General features: G+C 28.4%; 1 protein-coding gene across 1 annotated transcript; it reads left to right on the top strand.

Moving 5' to 3' along the window:
* LOC105363850 (cadherin-86C) lies at positions 1–27346 on the top strand. Its single transcript, XM_011501649.1, has 23 exons — positions 1–20; positions 11040–11245; positions 12946–12948; positions 13471–13712; positions 14093–14176; positions 14350–14475; positions 15037–15177; positions 15263–15386; positions 17852–18044; positions 18346–18589; positions 18697–18855; positions 19126–19452; positions 20019–20156; positions 20322–20412; positions 20510–20726; positions 20904–21132; positions 21253–21478; positions 22374–22873; positions 24730–25027; positions 25340–26137; positions 26513–26773; positions 26858–26985; positions 27326–27346. The coding sequence occupies exons 1-23, from the start codon at positions 1–3 to the stop codon at positions 27344–27346; spliced, it is 4776 nt and encodes a 1591-aa protein (XP_011499951.1).

Consider the following 27346-nt stretch of genomic DNA (forward strand, 5'->3'; position numbering starts at 1 on the left):
ATGTCGGACATCGACCACGGGTAAGGGCGGCCAGGTGGGCAGCGGACGCGGTAATACACGCGACTGCCCGAGCGCGGGACGTAAGACTGCGATTTCCGATGAAGGTGCTCCAGTATAAGCATCGCCCTCGAGTGTCCGATTGTGTTCGTTACGCCTCGGGGATTTTCTTCCTCGGGAATTGAAAAAGTTTTGATCGCGCGCGCGGTCGTTACGTACTTTGGAAAATGAACGTCTGGTATATATGTATGTATGAAGTTTGAGAAGGAAGGACAATTGGAAGGGAATCGGGAGTCTGGGGTACTATTGGCCTTTCCATTTTAATCTTTGTTGATAATGGTCGTATTGGAGTGAAGGTGTATGGCTTTTAAGAGCGTGGGATTGTGACTTTTTAAAGTTTGGAAAGTACATCCGACGTAAAAGTAACTCGCTACTTTAAGATGAAAAATTAGGCAGTTTAAGGATATGTTGCATACAGGGAATGGACCAAATAAAAGAATGTAGGGATGCTAGGCCGGTGATAATGAAACAATTGATCAAATGCTTAAATGTTCGCGGAATATAAGTGAATAATTCAATTTGATATGTTCATCGGTGTATAAGAGTCGGCATTGATAAGATTAAGTAATGGGTTGAGAATATTTTATGGGATGGTAAACTGTTTGAAATTAATATTAACTGATAGAATATCGTTGAAGAGATTGAGAGAAAATTTATTAATTGTTGAATTTAGATATTATTTAGTCGATGAGAATATTTAGTCGAATATCGGTAAAAGATGTTTTTCAATTTAATACTTTTACAATTTCAATAATTTCTAAACTACTTTTAAAATTCTATTAAAATTAATAATTTAGCGATTTTAATTTATATTTAATTGCCGGAATTAGCAATTTATCTGCTTCTGTTTTCGTTTTGAATATTATATGCTGGACTGTGAGCAAATACATTTTACTTCATTGTGCATAGTGAGTTAAAATAAATTGAAATGTTTGTAAAGATGAGCCGCATTGAATGACGATTCAGGTAATTTTTGCTTATTATTTTTCCTGCAATAAATTATTAATATACCTGTACTGTATACACCATATATAATATATATCCTAGACATCATATATAAACTATATACTTTGTTCATCGAATAATTTAAAATGATCTAATCCCAAGATTAAAACAATGTAAATACAAGAATCTAATTTAGATTTTAAAATATATTTAATGTTCATAATTATATATTTAGTTAGCAAACTTAAAAATAAAGATTTTTACGTTATAATTGCAGGGAAAATATTTTTTTTTATTTTTTTTTTTACCATATGACTCTACACGACAAGTAAAAAAAATTATATTAGAGCGTGTCATCTTATATATATATATATATATATATATATATATATATATATATATAAATTTATTAAAAATTATATAATTTTGTTGAACTATAAGGATAAAATATTATACATAAATATAAAAATAAGTTACACACACACACACACATATATATATATATATATATATATTAGATTTTACAGAAGAAAATAAGATAAGATAAGAGAAAAATTTATTAAAAAAAATGAAAATATTAAATTAAAACAGAATGAGGGTATAGAAAATAAAGAGAAAATAAAAAACAAAATAGGTAGGGGAAAGAAAACAAAATCAGAAAAAGATACTACAATATTTGATCAGCCTACATTTTAGTGTCACGCATACATAACTCATTCACGCTCAATACCCACATTTGTTACGTATATTATGAAGAGACATAAAAGAAATAATTATTATCCATTCGGGATTAACCTCCATTTTTCCACCAACTAACTGGTAAATGTAACAAGATAAGGTTGATTTTTTATGGAAATCGTGTACTGCATAATATCATTGGAATTCATTGGATCGTTGGTTGAAGACATGCAAGGGGCTGAAAATTCATATAGTAGAACAGAAACGGTTAATATTACCAATGTCATTGAACCTTTAAAATGCAGACATATTTAAAAAGTATTCCAAGTTCGAGAAAAATAATGATATTGGATTTTGTAAATTCCATGGCCGTTTTATATTAAAACTGTCTATATGTTGCTATTAAAATTGAATTATTTTTTCAATCCAATATACTAAAGAGTATGTTATAATGATGAAAAATGAAACAACACCTTTACATTTAATTAAAAAAAAATTCCCGAAGTGATAATTATATTGAATTTAGAGCAATTAAATTATCATTATAGAAAAAAAAAAAGGAAAAAAAAGAAACATGATCGTAGACGATAAAGCAATAAATTAAGCAAAAACAAATAGGGCAAAAGACAAGGTGTAATCGATTTTCTTCCAAAGTATAGTCCTACCGTAAGATAAAGTCGTTTTCATTTTTTATTATTGTACATATGCCATATTGTTTTCGTCACAACAAATTGATGCTTGGTATATGGATAAAGTATACTAATCTAGGTGTGCGTGCGTTTGCGTACGTCTGTGCCTGCGTATGTGCGTGGATAATAAATACACAATAAATACTATTTATTTAATACTCTCTGTATTGTACATATAAATGGCAACGATATTATTCGATTTTTTATCAATTGAGAAAATATATTCATAAAATGTCTGTTAACAAAGTAAAATTGATAAAAATCGGATTAAAAACAATGATTATAAAGAAATTAAAAATGATAATATTTCACTTTATATTACATTTAATAATTTCACCTTATATAATTTTATAATTATTTATAAATTACATCATTTATCATTTTTCTTTGTTATTATTATTGTTTGTTTCATTAAAATGAAATAAACTTATTATTTATACAATAAATAGATTTCTATAAATTATCATTTTAACGAAATAAAAAAACGAATAACCAAGAAAAATGAAAATTACGTCATTTTTTTTTATTAATTAATCGATTCCGTTAGATATTTATGCTGCAATATAATAACAACGCTTTATTTAGATAATTAGTAACAAGTAACAAAGAATCTGACAATTAATGCAAAACTATGCATTTATTGTTTATTATTTTAACATAATGATTTCAATACCGTTAAAAACAATATATATATATATATATATATATATATATATATATATTATTTCTACTTTTGCTTTCTTAATAAAATCATAAAAATCTAAATTATGTTATTGAAATAAAAATATAATTGGTTCTTTATTATATTATATTCTTTCTTATAAATACTTTACCATAAGGAAATAAATTGAAGATTTATTAACATTAGTCGTAATATTACTATAGAAGATCCAATAGCAAGTATTTATTATCAATAAAATTATTTATACGGATTTAATAAATCTTTGAATTCTCATAGTACATCTCACGAATGATCTCACGAATTACTCAATCACATAATTTCAAATATTAACGATTTAATATGCAAATAAAGTAATGTTATAGTTTCGACAAGCGCTAAGAGAAAATTTGTGAATTTTCTATTTAATCGAAAGTGATAAAACTGTCGATATAATGAAATGAAAGGGTTTTGGTGAATCGACGGGATTGCGAGCCCTTTGGTCGAGTGCCTACAACTAGAAAACAGTCACGCATGAATTTCCTTTGGTCGAGTGCCTACAACTAGAAAACAGTCACGCATGAATTTCTGCTCTCACGCTCTCTTACCTCAGCACTGGCTCTCGGTAGTCACGAAAGCCTTAGATTTTATCCAGAAAGCTTTAATTCTTTTTTAAGCCTCTGTTGGTGATGGGGTACAATAAAAAATTAATCTTAGACCGACTCATTTATTCTATTGCTAGAAATTTGTTTTCAAATAAGAACAATTTGTTTAAATATACTTTTACTCTCTTTTTTGTTAATGTTTATTTTAGTTTATTCAAACGCAGAGTGGCATATTATATGACTAGGCCAACTAATGAAATAGAAGCAGAAAGCATAAACAAAGTTATAGTAAACATTTTTTTTTTGTTTAATTCATCGTGCTAATTAATTTATGTGTTCATTATAATTATTGCTAATATTATAAAAAAATTTAAATAAAAATACATACTAGAAAGTTCCTGATATTATATGTATATATATATATATATATATATATATATATCATATAAATTTCCAGTAAAATATTGACATAGAAATTTATTTTTTCTATTTTTTTTTTTATAACATTCTCTCCATTATAAAACAGTAGAAATACGTAAATTATTAATGATCACTATAAAACGCTTATATTTTATATCAAAAGTTTTAAAACGTAATTTAACATTACACAAATATGTACTAGATTTATAGAAAATAATAGAAAATAAAAAAACATAAACAAATAATAATAATAATAATAATAATAATAATAATAATAATAATAACTGAACAAGTAGTCAAGTGCACAAATATTAACAACATCGTTTATATAAGATCACATTAGTGTCTTGATGAAATAATTATATATTCCATGTCGAATATGAAAAATTAGTCAATATTCTAATATTGACTAATATTGACTAATCTCTAACAAAAAAAAACTAAAACTAACAAACTGATATTATTTATTTATTTATTTATTATTATTATTAATATTATTTTTATGCTTACAGATAAATTCGACTAGATTATAAATAGTTATTAAAATTACGTGTATTTAATTACATTATACTACTTTCTACAGAATTTTCATTCATTATTAGTTTTTATATACTTTAAAATAATGAATTTTTCAAATTAGAATTATTTGCTGTAAATATTAAAAATTAAATAAAAATTTTCTTTAAAATATCGGATGAAATATATTTAAAAAAATTTGTTATACTTAGAAATTCATTTTATTGATGAAATCATCAAATTATGAAAGAGAATATGGAAAAAAAGATTAAAACATTAGAATGAAAAGATATTAATGTTTAATTTATGATATAAGAACGAAGAGATTCAATTTACAATATAATCTAACTTTAGCATATAATATAAAATTAGTTAATTTGTAGATGATTAGTCAAAATCAAAATATAAAATTCCTTCTCTATATCATAAATATGCTCGTTTACATGTTAACATTTAATTATATTCTTCGCGATTGAGAAATATATATTCTAATATCTGATATAAATATTACCCTAAGCTATTCTTTTTACATATACGATTGCATATAATTACAATATAACACGACTTTATCTAACATACAATTATTCATTACAGTTCAGATTGTTCTAATATTTTAAATTTATAATATTTTAGATTTTTTCTCGGCTACATATAATTCTAAAGACTTGTAAGAGAAATAAGTATGATTAATTATGCAAGCAATACGATACATTATTACTGATTATCGGTTGGTTCACTTATTCAAAATTAAAAGCAAGCAGCTTATGCATTAAAAGCTTTGATTTCCTTATAAATCTTCCTATTCAATCCTATTTATCGTATGTCAATTTACAACAGATTTATAAGCTAAAAGCGTACATATTTAATTCGTATAAAATTACGTTATAAGACATATCATCCAATCGACTTCTTCCGCCCATAAAATATTAATAACGTGTATACAGATTGGTACCACGTATATAAATACTTATTGATTTTTTGGCGGTCTCATCTACATCTACCCTTGTTATGCGTAAATTTCGAATGGTATGAAAGAAAGTAAAATAATGGGTTCTATATAAATATGCAAATGCTTTCAACTTTATCGTTGGATTCTAATCTTTTTTATACGCACAATTGAAGTCTATAGCTGACGTATAATACAAGTAGGCATAAATTTTGCATTTACTAAATAAGGTATTTTTATCTTTGTTTAATGGTGTGCGTGCTAGTACGCCTGCGTGTGTTTCGATTATGTTGATCTTGGGTGAACGAACTTTGTGATGAACCCGATTGTAATACTAAGAGATTTACCGTAATTTATCAAAGCTAATGCCATTTAGGAAGTCTCAGAGTGCTATTTCTATATTATTATTATTATGACGAGTAGCGATTAAAGAAAATATTTTCTAAGCGAAAACTTTCAAATAGTCGTTTTAATATTTATTTACATGAATAAAATTCAATCATTTTTTTTTAAACCTAATGTAAATTTCAAATTAAATTTGAACATTTGTTTAACATTTATATAAAAAAAATTGTGAAATATCATTTGAATTTATTACATACTAGAGTTTAAAAGTATAATTTTTGTATTAAAGTATAACTAATGTGTGTGTTTGTATCACGGTTATGCAAAAATTAAAAAAATTTTTAACTAAATTAGGTGATATATTGATGATAGAAAAATTTGGATTGAAAATTTCCTCATATCCTTGCCTCTTCGAATTCGAAATATTTAATTCAAAGTAAAAGTCATACCATAAATATTAAATAATCATTTTTACGTAAAGAAATATTCCAACTTCATTAAATTTACAATTTAAAACAGTAACCTAGAGAAGATGTAGAGTGATATAGAAGGTGATATATTGTAATATATAATGATAATATTTCGGATAAAGAAACAAAATTGAAGCGACAAATTTTGAATAACAATTACATGCCACTTATAAATTAATGAATAAACATTGAATTTCACTTTATAATTAAAAAGTTTTTTGATTTCAAATTATTTCATTAAATAGAAGTAATATTAAAATTAAAATTTATGTATTTCATTTGGATGAATTCATTATACTAAGAATTATCTACTAGGGATAGACAACATTGTCCATGTAAATTCAAAATAGCATCAACAAATTATTAAAAATCTGTCCTTTCAAAATAATATATTATTCTATTCCATTGTCATTGTGACTTTCGATACTTATGAAATACTACAATAGAAGATGTCATTATACGTTACGAAAAAATTCGTCAAAATTCTTTTCACCAATTATAGTAGGCTCTGACAACAAAGCACACATGCGCAAACCAAATACCAATTTACTCTTGTCATTGATTTGAAATGCCGTATTTGTCAAAAAGTAGTGTATAAAAAAGGTAATGGGATAAGAAGTTGAATTATGTGCTGGCATACTCGTTGTTTTGCTTTCTTTTTGCATTTGGTTCCTTTTATTGCATTGTCGACTTTAAAAATTCACGCTTATTATCAGTTATTAGTTTTTCCGTCCTCTAAGCTGAACAAAGAGTCACGTGTGTCAAGAAAACGTGATTTGTGTCTAATTGCCCCATACTTTTCCATCCTTATTCTTAACTGCTCTACCTAACGACGTTTTGATTACTAATTGCACTTTTTTACAGACTTGCCTCTTGCATTCTCTATTTTCATGTTCATTTATCAAGAATTTCGATAGTATTGCAGATAATCTAACTCCGATCTATCTACCGTTCCTTGTCAATCCTTAATTACTGATCTTATTACCGTGCACATTCGGTATCTACGGTTCTAATTCTCACGCTACTTTATGATCTTGCGTCTAATCAAAATTCGAATTCATATCGAATCTTTTCCGTTATAAATACATTTGGTTTAATCTAGAATACTATATTTTTGAAAATAATTACTTTTATATTTACTATTTAAATATTTATAAACATTTTTAATTAACAAAGCTTATTTATACTTTTTAATATTCTATATTTTTATTCAAAATTAATGAAAATATTACATCTTACCTAACTAAAATATATAAATTAAAAATACATGCTGTGTCAAATAATAAAAACTTTTTAATATTACTTTTAATATCTTTATCGATTTTTGAATAATTCTTTATGATCGTCCTTATATAATTTCCATTATATTTTTTTCTTCGAAAATTACAACACAGAAAAATTACAACTTTACGATATTAATGTCAATTTATAGTTCAATGTCAATATAAAGTTTTGGCTTAATCATAAAAAATCGTAAGAGTTTTGCTTAAAATTTCATCTAAATCTATTATTAAAACTTCTTAAATACTAAAGTTTATTCAATTTGAGATATAAACAAGCAAAGAAACGCTTCCTTTAAACTTCGAAAAAGTTGAAATAGCTTATTTACAAAGTTTTAAAAATGCTGATTCATATTTTATGTCAGACATATAAAATAATTGATAATAAAGAATTAATTTGTAAATCATTATAATTACTTTTTATAAATTTAATGATTTTTCCTATTCCTGAAATATATATTATTATTAAGCGATTAATGTTTTCACAATATATCTTTGCTAATCATTATAATAAATGAAAAGTTAAAATTTATTGAAGAAGAAATCATAGTACATTTAATTTTCAAAATAATTACTGCGTAAGGAGTAGCATGATTTTACGAGTTAGATCTAAATAAAATTGTTGTTACATATATAATTTATACCAAAGTATAAACGAATGGAAGATCGAGACTAACTCGCAACTATCAATAATCGGTATGAATATTTAATACTTGATTAAGGAAACATTTACATTATTAGCATTAAAGAAAACATGTAGTAACGGTATTTTGAAAGCATCGCTATAAGATTTATTATATGTTATACAGAATAAATAATATGGCACAATATGAGAAACACCGATATTAATGAATTATTTTAAGTTTACGTGCGTATATGTGCACACATTGATCTAGCTGAATAAATGATCGATAATTTAAACGCAAATGCTTGATATACAAATTAGAAGGCTTCATTCTTATGTAATGCATAACATAAATATTTTTTTACTAAGATTACATTAATAACTTGATTAAATATATTAATAGAGTTATGTTATTAATAGTATAATAATTGTCTATAATAATAATAATAATAATAATAATAATATTATTATTATTATTATTATTATTATTATAGACAATTATTATACTATTCAAATGTTTTAAATAATTTTATTAGAACATAAATTATGAAAAATAAATAACATTTTTGAGACAATATTTTGAGACAAAATTTCAAATTTCAATCAAACAAATAATACAAATACTTTTTTGTCTCAAGAAAAGAACATCATTGTTAAATAAAATACTAATAAAACAATAAACTATATACAGAACACAAATAGTAAGAAAATGGTTTTAATTTTTCAGTGAATTCAACATCTTTATCTACAGTAACTGTATTTTATTATCAACTATTATTATTGACTAATTTTTTATTAAAACCCACTAAAACTTTCTTATAATGCCTGCTTTATTCTTTTTACAATAATTATATTACATGTTTTTATAAATAATTTTTACGTTCAACATACCATTAATTTAGTTATAAAGTATTTATTTGGTAACGAAATTAAAATGCGCATAACGCTTATGAAATCAAAAGAATTTCAAATCTTACTTTACATCTAATCTCTTACAAATTTTCTATTTTTAAAAAGTCATTTTATCTGCTTCCAATGAGTAGATCGACATTTTAAAATTACTTACATTTATGAATGAACAATTTTCTTATATAAGAGATAAGGTTACCTTTTAAAGTCCTTGATACTTTACTATTGAATATGTCGAAATTATCTCATACATGATTTAAAATTATAAATAAAACTATTAAATCAGTTTTAACAAAATAGTTTTAACAAAAATATTTGAGGATAAGACTGTATCGTATTTTAATACAAAATTCTATTTCATTGCGGTACAACTACATTTAATGATTAATTTAAATGAAATGAAAGTATGTAGCATTTGTCATCAACGGTATTGAATATTTAATACGAAAAAGATGCATTCATCGTTTATAAAATGTCGTATGGAGCACAATACTTAACAGAAGCGAGCCAATAGCCTGTCATACCGTAGTGCAACGCAGTACTGGAGCAATTATTTCTAAATACGAGGAAGTAGAGAGAGTTCAGGGATCTTTGGCTGGGAGGTCTGGTCAGCTCTACACCAGCTGAGATGTAGTTTCTTGATAAAGTTCAGCGCGCCAATATCGATTTTATAATCGTAAAACGAGGTCACGCTATTTATTATATAGGCGATACAGTGTTCTTTTCTTCTATCCTCCGCCGCCCTTCTCTCTCTCTCTCTCTCTCTCTCTCTCTCTCTCTCTATCTCTATCTCTATCTCTCTCACCGTCTGTCAAACAAGCTTTATACTTAATTTACCTAATGATACTTTGTTTAACTTTATTGAGCTACTACTTGGCTAATAGTTCTAATAATTAGTTAATTAAATCGCAATCTCATCAAATATGAATTGTTGGAATTTATTTTTAAACGAAAGTTTTGTTATCAGTAAAAATTATTGAAAAATAATTGGAGTTCCTAAACTTGGAAATTTTTATTGATACACTAGTGAATGTCAGCAGATACAAATATTAAACTTTAATAAATTTTAAACAAAGTTTCGTACTTTAGTTCAACATTTTGCTTACTTAATTTGAAAGTTTATGAAAATCAAGAATAACTTTTCTCATATTTTTACTATTCACGTGATTTTCATTTATATAAAAATATATATTTTTAACTTATTTTTAAAATTATAAGTAATTTGATTCGTTAATAATTATATTGGACATTTATTGTTAATTTAATTGAATAAATATAATTTATTAATAAATATATCGAAAGTTTATATACATTTTAAGATAAATGATTGAAAGAATCTTGATAAATGAAATAACAATCATTATTTTTTGCAATCGTGGAACTTTTTTCATAAAACAAAACAAATTTTTTTTTATAAACTTATATTTAAAGCATTATAGAATAAGTTCAATCATTACGCAAAAATTTAGCCACATCTCATTATTAAAAGATTTAAACAATTTTAACGCATCATTTAGGCTTTCAATTTTAATAATATATTAAATTTACATTTTTCTTACCAAAGAAAAACAAGGGATTTTCGTTAAGAAAACCGAGGCGTTAGATTTTTTACAAATAATTAATTAAGCATTAGTTAGTTAAAAATTAATAAATTTTAAAATTTGAATGAAATAGCAAATGTAAATAAAAATATTTGAGGGACGCGCAAGTATGCGTCAAAATTAATATCCTTCAATTGTAAGGACAAATAAGAATATCCAGCAATATACCACGAGAGAGCAGAACTTGCGATATTCTCATAAACTCGATTATAGTGCTAATATAATTTTGCTATCTTAATGTTACTATTTAGCATTTTTCCAAATCGTTAAACTAAGTATTTAATTTTAATTCTAGAATGCAAATTGGGGAAGAATGGCTCAAGACGTGGATCTGTCTGAGCTTTCTCTTCGCCTGGGTACGTGCAGCACGTCCGCGTTTCGATGTCTCAACAGACATGGGGATGGTCCTGGTTCCCGCGGATGCCGAAGTCGATACTGTTATTTTTCGGCTTCGTGCCACAGATCAAGACACCGACTTTCCCCTAATTTTCGAGATCATCGGTAATAATTAGAATATAAATATGTAAATACTGCGGAAAGGGGGCTTAAAGCGATATGGATGAATAAAGGTTTATTATCAATTGCTTATTAAACTCTTTTGAATATAGCATTAGTAAATAAATTAATAGTCAATATTTTTATTAACTCAGTAGGCTTAACTGCTTTTCAGTTGAAATTTGTTGAATTTCGTGTACGATTAAAATGATCAAACGATCTAGTGTCCAATAATAAAGATTATCCTCCAAGTCTTAGATAATTTATATATTCTAATATTAAATTAATTATTTGGAAAATTCTAAAAAAATTCTCGACTTACTATGTTTATTTACTTTTTTTATTGTTTTAAAAACAATATTTTTAATATCTTATAGACAATTTTGATTTCTAAAATTATGAAATATGCTAACTTATAAAATTTATAATAAATTAAGTAAATATTTTTAACAATTACGACAGTCATTTCTTTTATATCAACTTTAATTATTAATATCTATTGCAATTCTCGTACAATTTTATATTTTATAAGCCGACACTGTTACGTTTTATTTTATTTTAATTACATAATAAATAAATAAAGATACAATTATACTATCAATTAAATTCAACTAATCAACCATTATTCATTATAAAAAAAAAAAATTTGTAAATGAAGAAAATATGTATACAAATACAAACTAAAAGTAAAATAAAGATATAATGAATAAAATTATATATTTCGATTTTATGCGAATTTATAAATGAATAATATGCTTAATATTATTGCTTATTTAAAATAACTAAAATAATTTCCTGAATATTATTTTATTTCACTTATAAAAAATATTTAATATTTTATGAAGCCAATTGCTTGGACGATTCGTTAAATAAATTTAACAATTACTTATTTTGAACAGTATATAGTCGTATTTTTATATAATATTAAATTGATATTATTTTCCTTGCACTTTTTATGCTGTTAAAATGCAAATCTATTAAAAAATCTAAAATGTGAATATTATAAAATAGAGTATATAATATATGGAATAAATTATGGAAAATAATTCTATTTAAAATGTAATAATTTCCAATAGTATTACTTTAATGTTTGATTAAATTAAGATTAAACTTGTCTTACTTATTTATAATTAATGAAAAGTTTTTACATTTCGTATCGGTAAATTTATATATTTTAATTTAACGATAGAGAAGATTATCGCTCGTGGAAATGAAATTATATTAATTAATGATTAAATTATAATGGTTATTTAAGAGAGTACTTAGCTTTTATTATCCATATATGATTATGACATACTAAGGCAATGACAAAGTGGAATTTATTAATATTGTAGCCAAAGATAGTAAAGACACAAGCTTATTAAAGTTAAATTTTATTATCCTTAATAATACAGTTGCTCTATACATTTAAAAATCAACCAGTAATGTAATTACATCTTTATATAATGAAATATATAATATATTTTCATAATGAAATTTACCTAATTGTGTTACAAAGTCCATTTACTCGGAATTCCGTGAATTCATGTATGAGCTCATTATCATAACAATAAAATATATATGTTTGTTAGAATGTCTCTGAAAAGTCTATAATCTAAAGCTTAAGAAAATCAATTAGAACTATTTTTAAACTTTAATACATAATCATTAAAAAGCATATAGTATTTTGAATATATTGTTATAATTCCTAAAAAATGATATATCAGGAAGTAAATATATTAAGGCTTAAATGTATATTATTGTAGACAATTTGTGACAATTATGTAGACAATTTGTAATACAAAAACTTGATAATTACATTGTAATTGATAATTTGTTTACTTATTATCTTTGTAAATGACAATATATTTATTACGCATAATGTCTATTATTTTTATTTAATAAGCTTATTTCAAATTAAAGAAATTTATTGATAATAACGTAGAGTTTGTGAGAATTATAATGATCAATTAATAATAAATCAATGAAAATGTTATTGAAAAATACGTATCAAACAAGTTTATAAAACAGTCCGTAATAAAATTGTCCTTTATTTTGTATCTAAATAAAGGTAAAGCCCCTAAATTTACAATTACTTGAAAATGTCGAACATGGCTGAGTAAAAAAGTGAGCGAGAGAGTTAGATGTGGCAACGGTCGTACGGTTTCCGCTTACGTGTAAAATAAAATTAGCGTGGGAGTATGGGGAGACAGGGGGCGATAAGTAAGTATGAAAACAAATTTGATTCACAGCGACAACCTCACCGATCGTACGCGTGGAAAATCTGCCCTGCACCCTATACAACAAGGTCTGCCAGGCGAACGTCATCCTGACGCGACGCCTCGTGGCAGGTAGACTCCACGACTTCGTGGTGAGGGTGAGGGATTCGAAAGGTGACGTTAATTCGATGCAGGCCACGATCTCCGTCACCAATTCGACCACGCCCCGCGACAAGATCTTCCCTCATGTACCGTCCTTGATTATGGTGCCGGAGGTGATGAAGCGATAGGAGCATTAGTTTACTTATTGTTGATTAATGACTTACTTTTGCATGGAGATTCTATTTTTTTTTTCACCACTAATCCGCGGATAAAAAAAAATTACTCTGCCGTAACTGCAACTCTTTAGATACGCAGACTACTTTTCAAGCATGCGATTATGTACACGACTGTTACGCTGATTTATGTTGGATGTGTTCATTCGCTCGATTTTTCATGAGAAAATTATACGCACAGCATGAGAAATCTACTTATCTATCGTTTAATTTGAACTATTTGAATGCCATTTGTCAAGTTTAATTTAATCATAATATTAGTACAATTTTTAGAGAACCTTACGTGTTCACCTTAAATATCAAGAATTTTGCTATTTAAGGATACGAAACCGGAAAAGGAGCTAGATTACCTTCTCGTTGAATCGAATCCATGGAGCGGAAAACCAGTATATATAGAGCTATGGGTAGGCAAAACTTTTATAACTATTAATGTCATATGTTTATATTTGTAACGATAAATTATAAATGTATTATGGTATACAGTCGTAGGATACTACATTCTCTTAAAAAAGTATTCTACAATATAAATATTATACTCACCTGTAATAGTTATAAATGGTAAAATATCTTTTTCTAGCAACCGAAAGAATTATTCAAAATTAGACAAAGGCAGATGGGAAGTCAAACAAAAGGAATAATCACTCTTATAGGAGAATTAGATTTTGAAACTCAGTCAATGTATACTCTCACCATGTATGCTACGGTAAACTATAATCGTCTTTATTAAAATGACTTAATAATAATTAGTTTAAATAATTTAAGTTGAAATAAATTGCAAAGGATTCATTAATCGAGATTATACGCAAATAATTCGAAATTAATTTTTCTCAATTAAAACAAAAATTGAATCGTTTTACGAGGAAAATATATATCTTTTTTCTATGACATAATATGAATATTAATACTTACTTAAAATTCTTTTATTTCAATAATTTTAATAAACTAATGCTTGCTTGTAATAAAATGAGTTGCATTTGTTAGAAATGTATTTTCGTAATATTTAACGAAAAGATAAAATATATTGTAATATTGATTATAAGTTTTTACATAAAGTTTTTTGCCTTACTAAAAGAATTGTGATATTTCCCGCAGATTATACATCTATTTGCGTTTAACGTAAATATTTAATGGATAAATGTTCGTTTGAATGTGATATCGTTTAATAGTGATTGCCGATTGATTGGATATGCCTCATCATATGCAGTATGTCTAAATGGCACCTCTTAAACATTATATTTTCTTAAGGATAATTATTATTACACAGGATCCATATACACAACCGGGCAAGGACACACGTAACATTGCGGGTCTCCATGTCGTCGTAATAGTTCAAGATGTGCAGGATGTGCCGCCAGTTTTTACACTGGCACCGCCCTTAACTAAAATTAACAATTCCATAAAATCTGTACGTGTTTGAAAATTAGTTTCTCGAATGTTGAATTTTTTGCAAACTTTCATCGGCTTTCATTCCCTTTATGATTTGATAATAGGGTGACCTGATTTTGCGAGTACACGCCGAAGACGGCGATAAAGGAGTTCCAAGGGAAGTCACGTATGGCCTCATCTCGGAAGGCAATCCATTCACGCCGTTTTTTAATGTTTCCGAGACCACAGGTGATATTAATATAACGATGCATCCATTAAATTGCTTTGATTTTTCATAAAGCTAGTACGAATGATTTTCAAATACAATAGTCGTTAAAATTACGTTAGTCGTGCGGTAAAAATTTAAATAAGCTTATAAATGTTCACCAAAGTCCTTGATCAATGTGATATTTTTGGAATAGCTTCACTCGAAATATATTTAAGGTTGTACTGATTCAAATAATAGAATGCTTACATCATACGGATTTATACGAAGATTTCACATATAGCTATTAAAATATAGCTTTCTTACATTCGTTTATATTTTAATTATTGCTTTATTAAATATTTCATGCATTCAATGTTCATGAACGTCAACCAATCTCTTTACGCGATTCTAAATTGATATCGCCTCTTACACTGTGCAAGTTATGGGTAACGAAAGTATGTCGAATTAAAGAATAATACCAGAGTTTATATAATTAAAATAGCTTTTTAACAACCTATAGACAATAAAAGTGCAATTAGAATTCTTGAAAAGAGTTCACTTAGCGCCTCGCGACTAAGCAATAAATACACATAGCTAATAGGAGCGGAAATCGAACAAAGTATGCAACACCAAAAGCAAACATTAACGAAAGTTTTGCCTATAGTGATTCAACCTATCCCTCCCTCCAGCCCCCCTCCATCCCCCACCCCCACCCCCACTTCGATTAAAGCTCAAGATTCGGTGGAGTCGCCAAGCAAGCGATTCCGAACTCTGCTCCCTCGACGCCTGTAATATCGATCGAGGCTCGCGGCGCCACTACTCCTCGGCCGATAGCTATCGCCATCCTTGGAAGGCGCCGTTCTCGCTCTCCGGGATACCGCGAAGAAATCAGATTGACCATATAAAATCATGCGATGTCCTCGTGCGTTTCTTCATTATGCCACAGCTCCTATAGCCTATATTCGTTTTTTTACGCGACCCCAGATGGGCGGATGCGGCGAACGATCTTTGCAACATGCAGTCTGTCCGAGTGCAGACTGTCGTTTACGGTACCTCATTATGCGCCTGTCCAATATATTTTTTTATTGCTTCATTTAGATTTTAGTCGATTCTTCATGTCGTAGGGAATGGTAGTAATAAATGGGGATTTATCGTTTAATGGAGGATTTTCGTAGCCTCGCACGATCGAACTCTAATACACATTATTTGAATGACGAATGAACGTTTCGTTAAATACTTTTTTAAATGTCTCACTTTTCAAACAATCAATATCGATTTTATTAGACTTAATCAATTAATTACATGCTAAATAACCAAATATATATAGTATTGTTTAGTAGTAAGCCTTTAAATTTAGATTAAGTGGACAATTTTTACGCCTATAATACTTTAATCCTGATCTTAATATACGAGTAAATAAATACATTAATAGCTGAAATATATTTTTATAAAAATTTTCTTAAAATTTCTCAAAATCAATATTATAGTATTATTTATTTGCGTAATATTAAAAAAAAAAAAAAAAAAATTGAATGAAAGGATTAAATGCTTCGTTTAAATTGATAAATCCAATCTAGATGTCAGTTTGCCTTTCCAAATTTATAACTTTATTTTTCAATAAAATCATTTAAAAAAAAAAATAGATATTCTACTATTATTATATGCTAATTAAATGGAATTTATCAAATTAAAAACAACAACCAAATATAATCTCATAGCAGATAGAAAATGTGATTATAACTTCAATTAAAAAAGGAGTTGCGATATAAAAAAATATACACGAATATTCAGATTTTCAGTAGAGTTACAAAAGGTTGATTTCATTCTATATGCATATATAGCTTAGTATTAAAAATGAATATCTGGCTTTTATAGCACTCAGTGATTGTTCAAACAACCATAATAGTCAAAAGCTTGTAGATACCCCGTACGTTTTTTCTACCCCAATATGCGCAATCGCTGACTTATAATTACAAATGGACTTTGAAAGAAAGAAAATCGCGCCTATCGTACATTTGCGGCTATCATTCATCTGTAGCTTAAGTATCGTTCATGTTTTATTCATTCAAAAATGAGATATTAGACAGACATAAATGGAGAGAAATATAGTCAGAGCACAAATGGAAAATAAAAAAATTATTTCATTATCGTAATGACGTTACAAAACCGTCGGAGATTAATAGCATTTAGTGTATTCAAAGTGAAGGTTCGCATGTTTGAAAATATATTGTTAAAACGTGATGAGTTATTGATAAAAATTTAATGCGAATAAAATCAAATAGCATATAATGAGAGCTATATGAAATACAAATACAATTTTTTAAAACACCTCGCTACCTTCCAATTTATAAAATATCGTCTCAGCACAAAAATGAATCCGTCTTTCACAAATCTTTCGCAAACAAATCTTTCGAACGTAATTTAATTTTGTGTCTCACTATTCATTTAATTTAATTAATTAAGGAAATATAATTTTACCCATTCAACGTACCTTAATTCTATGTAGGTGAAATAATTCTTGTTAAACCACTTGAAGAGTTGACGAAAATTACGCACGTTGGTGCACCAATAGTACTGAAAATCGTTGCCGAAGAAATCCGATCTACGAGAGATGAACCACCAGCTCAGGCAACCGTAGTTGAGCTTGGACTTCTTCTAGGAGAGCCAGTAAATAGCCCACCATATTTTGAGAACGATAAGTTGGTACCTAATTTCTAAATTTAAAGTCCTTTTTTTTTTTATTATAGAAATAATTTTGAATTGAGCGGGGATCTTTTGACGCGAAAAAATTGCTTTGATAATTGACTCCCATAGTTATTAGAGTATAGTCATTCGTAAGAAACATTTACTTTTTTACAAAAATGAAAAAATAAAAAATCTCCCTTAAATAATATAACGAATACATTGTTGTTGAAATCTTGGCGCACTTAATGAAAATTAATATGGCTACAAATTTACGCGTTGTTAGTAATTTGAATTGTATTTTGCAAATTTTAATAGTTATATAGCACGGTTAAATGAAAATGCTGAGCCTGGAACAATGATTAATTTTTCCGATGATTATTCAACTCGAGTTAAAGATGAAGATATTGGCAAAGCAGGTGTATTTGCTTTGAAATTAGAAAACAATAATGGAACTTTTGAAATTAGTCCAACCGTAGCGGAAAGAAATGCGAATTTCTTTATAATGGTCCGCGATAATACCTTCATCGATTATGAAAAATCCACGACTCTTCGTTTTAAGGTAAATATCATGAATTCCGCATGTAATGCGCATTAATAGATTAATAAATAAATAATTATAAAGTAATTCGTGATTATTATATATTTAATAAAAATTTGTGCTCATAGATCGTAGCACAAGAAGTTGGGCCTGCGACTAATTTATCAACGTCCGTGCCAGTAACAATTTTCTTAAGTGATGTTAATGATAATAATCCCAGTTTTGATAGTCCAGTTTATAATGTAACATTATCGGAGAATACAAATGCTGGTACAAGAGTCGTGCAGGTAATGTTCCGTGAAATATTATCATATTATCAAAAATTACCATAGAGCTAAATCAGCAAGCTAAGTGTTATCAAAAATTTTTACATTGAATATTACTAATTAATAAGCAAAAAATAAGGATCGATAATAAAGACTCAAAGATAATTAAAATTCCGTAATTGCATTAAATGGCGATACAAATAATACAATAATACAATAATACAACAATCAGATACTATCATAAATAGCAATTCCAATTGGAATAAATATTGGAAAATCATTTGAATTCAGGTTCATGCGACGGACAAGGATACCGGAGACCTCGGCAAGATTCAATACACTAAGATCATAGGTGACGGGAGCGAAGCCTTCGTTATGAATCCGGAGAATGGAGTAGTGACGGTGTCGATGGGCACTGTTCTTGATCGGGAACTGACGCCAAGACTCGAATTGATTGTGGAAGCGAGGGATGAGGATGGGCGGGGCTTACGTGGTACCGCCACTCTAATTGTTAATATCCTGGACGTGAATGACAATCCGCCGCTTTTCGAAAAAGGAATCTATGAATTTTTGCTGAATTCCGAATTGACGAATTTCACTGCGCCTGCATTTATTAAAGTTTGTGCATATCAATGTAGTTTGTCATTATTATCAATCATTCATTATGTTCTCAATACTCGAATCACATTTTAATTTAATTTAATTATTTAACTGCTAATGAGCTGTTTTACAAATGATATTTACCAAAATAGAAATCCGAATTACAAATGCGACGAGGCTTAATACTTCAATATTAGAATTTTCTTGCATGACTAATTAACTGTCATCCGATAATCAACCTGCAAGTTTATCTTGGATTATTCATTATTATATTTAAAGAATTTAAATATTGTTAAAACATTTGTCCAATTGTCCAATAATAATTGTCCAATTATTTAATATTTTATTTTAATCTTATTATTATTATTTTAATATGTGCAGTGTGATACACTATAGTCATACATTTTTATATATAACATTTTCATATATTTATTTATAATTATTTTCATATTATTCATTAGTAATACTATATTTAATATAATAAATTATTTTTCATGATCAAACAACTTGCTTTGCACGCAACTTAAGCCAAATATGTTATATTATAATTACATTGTTTCAATATGTATTTTCACAATTCTTAGGCTCTGGATACCGATACCGAATCTCCCAATAATATAGTGCAATACGAAATTGTCCACGGTAATTACGAAAATAAGTTTCAATTAAACGAGATAACCGGGGAATTAATGGTTTGTGAAGGAATTAACAAATCCCGAAAAGTACGACAGAATAATAATGTGAATTTGACGTTAAATATGAGAAAGCAACTCAGAAAGCATGTCGATGCAGAAACTTTGGAAAATCAAGTGAATGTGTTCAAGCCAATGAATTCAACTTCAGAATTAGGTTTCCGTGAATATCGTCCATTAACCAACTTTACCCAGGAAGATTTGGACTTACAGAATCAGAATCGCTCAAGACGAGCTGAAGATAATAATCCTCTCTTCATCTTAACTGCAAGAGCTTATGATTTAGGTAACAATAACAATAATAACAATAATTTATTTTATATCGTGCGTATAATTTTTAAGCGTGCGTAGAAAATAATCATACGACCTTCTATAAATTACAGGTGTCCCACATCTCTCTACTACTACGCAAATTCGCATAATACAACCGATGTCCGCTTTCGCTCGTATCGTAATGTTCGTAATGCCAGGTGAAAATCCTGACCCAAGAAAAACTGCCGAAACTTTGGCAACGATCACCGGCAGTCGAGTTATTATTCAGGAAATCAAGCCATATATTTCCCAAATAAATCCTAGCAGCAGTTCGGATATAGGAAAAAGGTCTTTTTTTTTTTTTTTTTTTTTTTTTTTTTTTTTTTTGAAAGAAAAAAAGAAACGTTAAATATCTAAGAGCTGTATTTTGAACAATAGAATTTATTTTCGAATAATGAATAAAAATGTATGAATTTTTAATAAAATATTAATATTATAATATCTCATCAAATATTATAATTTTAGAAGCGTCGTTGTAGCTCGAGTAGAACAAAACGGTCCTGGCACATTGGTCGACGTAGACAAAATTCGAGCATCACTGACTGCAAACGGATTTGGTATAATTAGTGGAATGGATAATGTAGGAGCCGATAATATAGCTAGTCAAGCTACTAATGACAATACCAGTATTAGTTATACGGGGAGAAATAATACTAAAAATAACTCAATTATTGATTCGACCACCGAAGATGTTGTAAGTAATTGCTTTCAATATTATATTAAAATTATTACAAATTCAAACTATCATTCGTAATATTCTTTATATAAATTACCCTATTAGTAATTATAAACTCGAATAACCGTACTATTTTAGACAGTTTATAAAGCTGAAAATAAATTATTAACGTGGCTACTAGTTATATGTGGGTTACTACTTCTTGCTGCCATAATTACATTAATTATCTGCTGTATTTGTCCAAATTGTCCATTTTACATGGAACCACGTAAGCGACGAATCCATTCTTCTGAAACACTTCTAGTTCATTCGGATGGCAGACCTAAAAGACATTTACATCGTAAGCCTATGAAAGTGGCAGATGGTAATTTTTATACATCATTAAATACAATACTAATTGCAATACAAATGGAAAGTATTTGAAATAATGTTAGTTAAGAATCAAAACCGTCGCAATGAGCAATTTTCTGACGATATAAGATAGGATAAAAAATTTTTAATATTAATATTTCAAGCTTTGAATATTTTTAAAAATAAATAGTATAAATAATCAAGTTATAGTTCTTATTCATTATACGCTTAAATCTAATAATAGCAATGAAATAACTACTATACACAAAGAAATATATGTAAGCCATTTATAAATTTTTGTTTCTCAATTGTTACAAGCTTCGATTTATGGAAATATTGAACATTGGCTAGAATTCCATTGTAAAACATCGGTATATCAAAAACAGTAAACTACTGAATTTTCAAATACTTTAGCTAATCATAGCCCATATTATTACTCCGCAAAACGTAAATATTCATTCTCCACTTTTAATTTCTAATTATGCTACAATATATATTATAATATAAAATATATTTTATTATAATGAGTTTATTATACTGGTTAATTCATTTGTTGAATATAATAATACCATTATAACATTGCAATAATATTTATTCCAATACTACAATATATATAAAAACTTATAATTAATTTTAGCTTATAGATAAAGTGTTAAAAGGCGATATACGTCATTAATAGTCATTAATAGAAACGTATGAATGAAAACGAAGACCAAAATTTTTTTTATTGCTAGCTTAAAAATAAATGTCATTCATATTAAATAATTTCGAAAGTAGATCCAATATTGAAAATTTCGAGACAAAAATCTAGCCATTACATTGCTATCGACCACATTGCTAATAACTAATAAATTAATTTTCAAAATCAACGAATCAATGATATCGATTAAACAATCGTGAATCGTCAGGATATTACGCGGAGCGCAAGGAGGCTTGGAGCGCAGACCCGGAACGTCACTACTGGCAGTTCAATCGGCGCAACACAAAAAATCTCGGGATCGCCTCCCTTCCCGGCGACATCGCGCCCGGCTATCGCAACCCCGAGATTGAGCGTCTACGTCGCGCGGCCTCCCTACGACTACGGGACGACGTATCCGCTAACCAGATCGCGCCGTTCACCGAGCAGGTGCTCCTGCGAACCCGTGCGACTACTCTTGCACCCCCAAGCGAGCGCATCTACGTGGAAGACGTGGAGACGGTAAATCGCGATTACGAGCAGGAGGAGCTCGAATCTTTCAGGAAACACGAGCTGGAACGTGACAGCATGGGAGTCCCGAGTAATGAGGCGATCCAACCAGGACACGAGAGACTGCGGGAGCAACACTTTTACAGGGATGGTAATGCCGAGGTGCTAAGGCTCATCACCAGAGGCGACATCGAGGATCATAAAAACTTTGCCGATGTAGCGGTACGAGAATCAATGATTTATTGTAGCCCTGATATGACGATCGCTTACTCTTCGTGCACGTGATAAGCGAATTGAATAATTGTCGTAATTCTGAGGAACGTTTGGAGCAAGGCTATTAAAACCGAACTGATGTTCATCAGTCACGAATGATAAAACAATTTAGAATAAAAGCCCAAACTAATTATTTGAGACGTATATCATGTGCAATTAAATGGAGCGATAAACCAATTTCACTAACTAAACTAATTCATCCACATTCATACGTATATTTCGCAAAATTTATTGATTTTTTTAATGAAGTCATTGATAATATTATACTCGAATGACGTTAAAAAATGAATACTATTAATATGATATGTAAAAAAGATGTTTAAAATGCCAAATAAACTTTTAAAGCCAATTATTAACTGTATAAAATTATATCATCACTGTTCAGCTTATGTAAATTTTATTTTCTTAATTCAAAAATATAACATAGTATTCTTTATTATGAAATTTGAAGAGAATATGAAAAGACAAAAGAATAATATCTCTATAGCTATTATAAATAAATCACATAAAATCTGATCTTCTCAATTATAAATTTAGTGTATAAATATATATGTCTGAAATAATTGTAAAATTTTCACTTTTATAATGTGCTAAGTTTTAATAACTAAACTTAACAATTATTATGAATATTTGGAATAAAAATAAAACTCACTTAAGATAATAATCACAAAATATATTCTAATTATAAATTAGCGAAATAAATATGTATATCTATCAAAATAAATATGTATAATGAGATAATTAGAAAACTATAAAATAATTAGTACGTGTAAAATTTTGCAGAATCTAGTAATAATTCGCTTTAGACAAAGAATATATTTTTTAGCCGTTAACATGTCATCATTTTCTCATTTAATAAAATTATTCTATTTATAGAAAATCTTTGTCTTCAATGTTGAGAATTAAATTCTGTAAATAGTGCTTTTAAAAATAAATAAATATCAGGCAATTCGCTTATTTAGAAGGAGCTACATCATACTAACGGAAAAGATATACTACTGCAACGATTTATCGCGGATCAAAAGCTTCGTCGTAGCCAGGATCTTCGTGACAGTTTCCAGGAAAGCTTTCACGAAGCTGATGTTGATCACAGTACAGGGTCACATCATCGAATCAATGAAACTACAGAGATTCTAATTTTGCCAGAAAGATTAGAGCTCCCACGCCAACTACATTATAATCAAGGACAGCATCAACGGGAACTCATGGTAGGGCATATGTTTGCAAATATGATGGTTATTGTTATTTTAAGAAATGTATAATTAAAGGTAAATTGGAATTATTATTTTACTTTGTGAAAATTACATTTTTGTAAATAACGTAAATTAAAATTCTGTCAATATCAAATTATAAGTCAAGTTTTACTTATAGAATGAAATCATTTACAAACTGTAAATATCATTTATTTTTATTACATTTATTTGAAATACGGTAACACATGCATATATTCATAAGTATAAAATTCAATGTTATTTTAAATTCTAATATTGCGACAAAGTTAGAATGTTTAGAAAGCATTCTATATAATTGTCGTGCAACTGATAAAAATAGATAGAAAATATTTTAACAATAAACTATCCAGTATATTTGATTTTATTTTTGAGAAGTCTTGTCTTCCTCTTAGTGAATTCTCGTGGAGCTATTATTTAGATTGGATGAGGTTAGAAAAGAATTGAACCAGATAACTTAAATTGTGTGCCATAATTGCAAGTCCCTTATACACACATTTAATCGTAATATACGTTTTAAATGCTTTTTATTAAATAAAAAATTCGATAAATAATAACGAATAAATGCTCCTATAGCTGAAAACGGACATTCAAAGGCTGATCGTCGGGCATAATTACAAATCCAAAGATTTCAATGATAATGGGAGCGACGAGTATCGAAGTCGAGGAGTCTTAAAGGCGTCAATGAGAGATGAGGAATTGGCAACCGGAGAGATGACAAAGGGTCCAGACAAAGCCGCGTACGTGATGCACGATGTCGAATTAGTTAGGCAAAATGCCCTGCTAACGAGACTCTTATTAGAGAAGGAAGCGAAGGGCTTGAATGTACCAATAATCGACAGCTCGAGTTTCCTCGAAACCCAAAGCCTTCCAGGTAATTCATATGTATTTGTACTTCGCAGAGTGTGTTTTAGTAAGCTAATGGCATATTTAAAAACTGACTATCCAGTACTTTTTGCATACTCGATTTTAGATTTGCTTGACAAATTTATTTGGCATTGTTATTAAAATATGTAATATCTTAAAAATTATTCTGCTTACGATAAAGCCGACGTTGCAATATTAAAATGCCCTATTTCAATATAAAGACATAGTCTCTTTTTTAAGAAAGAAAAAAAATTGCCATAAATAGAAATTGAAATCATTAATAAAATTTAAAATATATTTTTAACGAATTTTTGTACAGGGCATGTCGCAATAGCTACTCAAACGGACAGGACGACTGCAACGCAAACAGAATTTTTCGGTCGAAGTAGAAGCGACAACGAAGAACTCGAAGAGGATCAACGAATACGTCGAAAATCAAAGCAGAAAGAGCGAGTCGAAACAAAGGAGGATTTTAAGAAATTGAAGACAATTTGGGTCAGAACACCGATACCGGAGGAAATTCGAACTCAAAGCGGAAACAAAATAAGCACCCCTACGAGAACGAAAATTGAAGTGACGGAGAGCTGCAAAGTTTCGATTTCACCAGATGCCTTAAAAGAAATCTCTAGTTCACTAAAATCTAGCGAATCGGGCGGCAATGAAGAGGATGATGACGAAGTTTTAGGGAAAGGGACCAAAGTCAAGCCGGATTTAATGCAAAAAGTACATAAATTAACTTCGAAAGCAGTTTGTCTGAGTAAGAAGAAAGTAAAAGAAACAAAGGCAGACAACGACTCAACTACTGCTTCACCGGAAGTAAAGGAAAAAAATACGTTATTGAAAAGCAAAATTCGAAAGAAAATGGAAAAGACGCCAAAGTCAAAAAAGTTAGAAAAGAACATGGAATTTGAGAAGAATAACTTTATGGAACCGAGCTTTCGTATTTTAGAAAAAGAAATCAGTAGCTTCCAGAAAAAAATTCGAGAATTCGGCGATAAGAAATTAAAGATAATTAAAAGGGATAGCGATAAAACGGATAAAGAATGTAAATCCGACGATGGACCTGCTTATGACTTATCAAAAAAATGCGAAATTACTGTCAAGCAAATAAAAAAAAGTATATCAATGGAAAGCAGCCCGATTAAAATTTCTGTCGAACAAAAAGCTAAAAGTAGCGAAGAAGAAAATTTGATATTCGATAATAAAACTACTGATGAAAATAATCAAAATAATACTAGTTCAGATTTTGATGATTTTGAAAAAATAAATAAAGAGTGTACAAATTTAAATGCAAAAGTACTTCCGACAACGAAAGTACAAACAACTAGTCGCTCAAAATTAAAGAAGCAAATGCATTTGCGTAATTCCGATACACGATCTGAAAGTGAGAAAGTAGACAAATCAGATGATAGTGAAAATAAAATAGAGAAATTAAAAGATAGCTCGTCTTCCCTGGATATGAAAATGGATTCTACTTCTTGTTCATCAAAAGATTTCAGCAAACAGAAGCAAACCAACGCTCCGAAGAAGCAAAAGTCACAATCATTAGAGAAAAAAAGTATACGAAATCAAAGACTTACGACGAATCTTCTGAATCGACAATCAGGAATTGTTGAAATGAAAAAAAAAGTTCCCTCGTTAGAATCGAAAACTATCGAAGAATTACGAAAAAGAATGATGAAGAGAGATGAAAAGTTAGATATAAATAAAACGTCGACAAGCGACGATAGCAAAGCGACATCACCATCAAAAAGTAAATTATGTTTATATCATAAAAAATTAAATACATCAGACGAAAATCAAATTAAATTAAATAAAAAAGTTAACATATCAACAGCTGAAACATCAACAGTTGTAGATTTCGATAAATTAGTTGAAGAAGTAAATGACGCTGCGGAGAAAGAAATATCTTTACTTACTCAAGTAACACAAAAGATCATTAATGGTAAAAAAACTGATGATACTGTAACTAATAATCTCGTTGAGAAATCATTACACCCATTAGAATTAAAAGAAATTGATAAAATTCATGATACTATTATGAAAAATGGTCAAGAAATTGATATTTCTCCGAGTACTGATGAAACAACAATGTTAATGTCAGTGAAAAATAAAGATAGTGAAGAGAAAATTAATGATAAAACAGAAAAAACGAAGCTAATTGGAAGTATTTCGCCAGCACAAGTAAAATCTGATGACCAAATTTCTTTCATTGTAATGGATAAAAATAAAATTGCTTCAATTAATGGAAATGAGTTGGATAGCGGAAAGCATGATATGTTAAATGAAGATTTTAATAACTCAGAAACTGTCGAGCAGTATTTGA

This window comes from Ceratosolen solmsi, unplaced genomic scaffold (assembly GCF_000503995.2).
Source record: "Ceratosolen solmsi marchali unplaced genomic scaffold, CerSol_1.0 scaffold28, whole genome shotgun sequence".
Taxonomy (NCBI): Eukaryota; Metazoa; Arthropoda; class Insecta; order Hymenoptera; family Agaonidae; genus Ceratosolen; species Ceratosolen solmsi.

What these genes read in the sequence shown, in the direction of transcription:
- LOC105363850 (XM_011501649.1), top strand. Translation starts at nt 1, where the DNA reads ATGTCGGACATCGACCACGG. An exon ending in CCATATTTTGAGAACGATAA is followed by an intron (nt 18,045 to 18,345) that starts GTTGGTACCTAA and finishes AAATTTTAATAG; the next exon opens with TTATATAGCACGGTTAAATG. An exon ending in AAAACTTTGCCGATGTAGCG is followed by an intron (nt 22,874 to 24,729) that starts GTACGAGAATCA and finishes ATGCTCCTATAG; the next exon opens with CTGAAAACGGACATTCAAAG.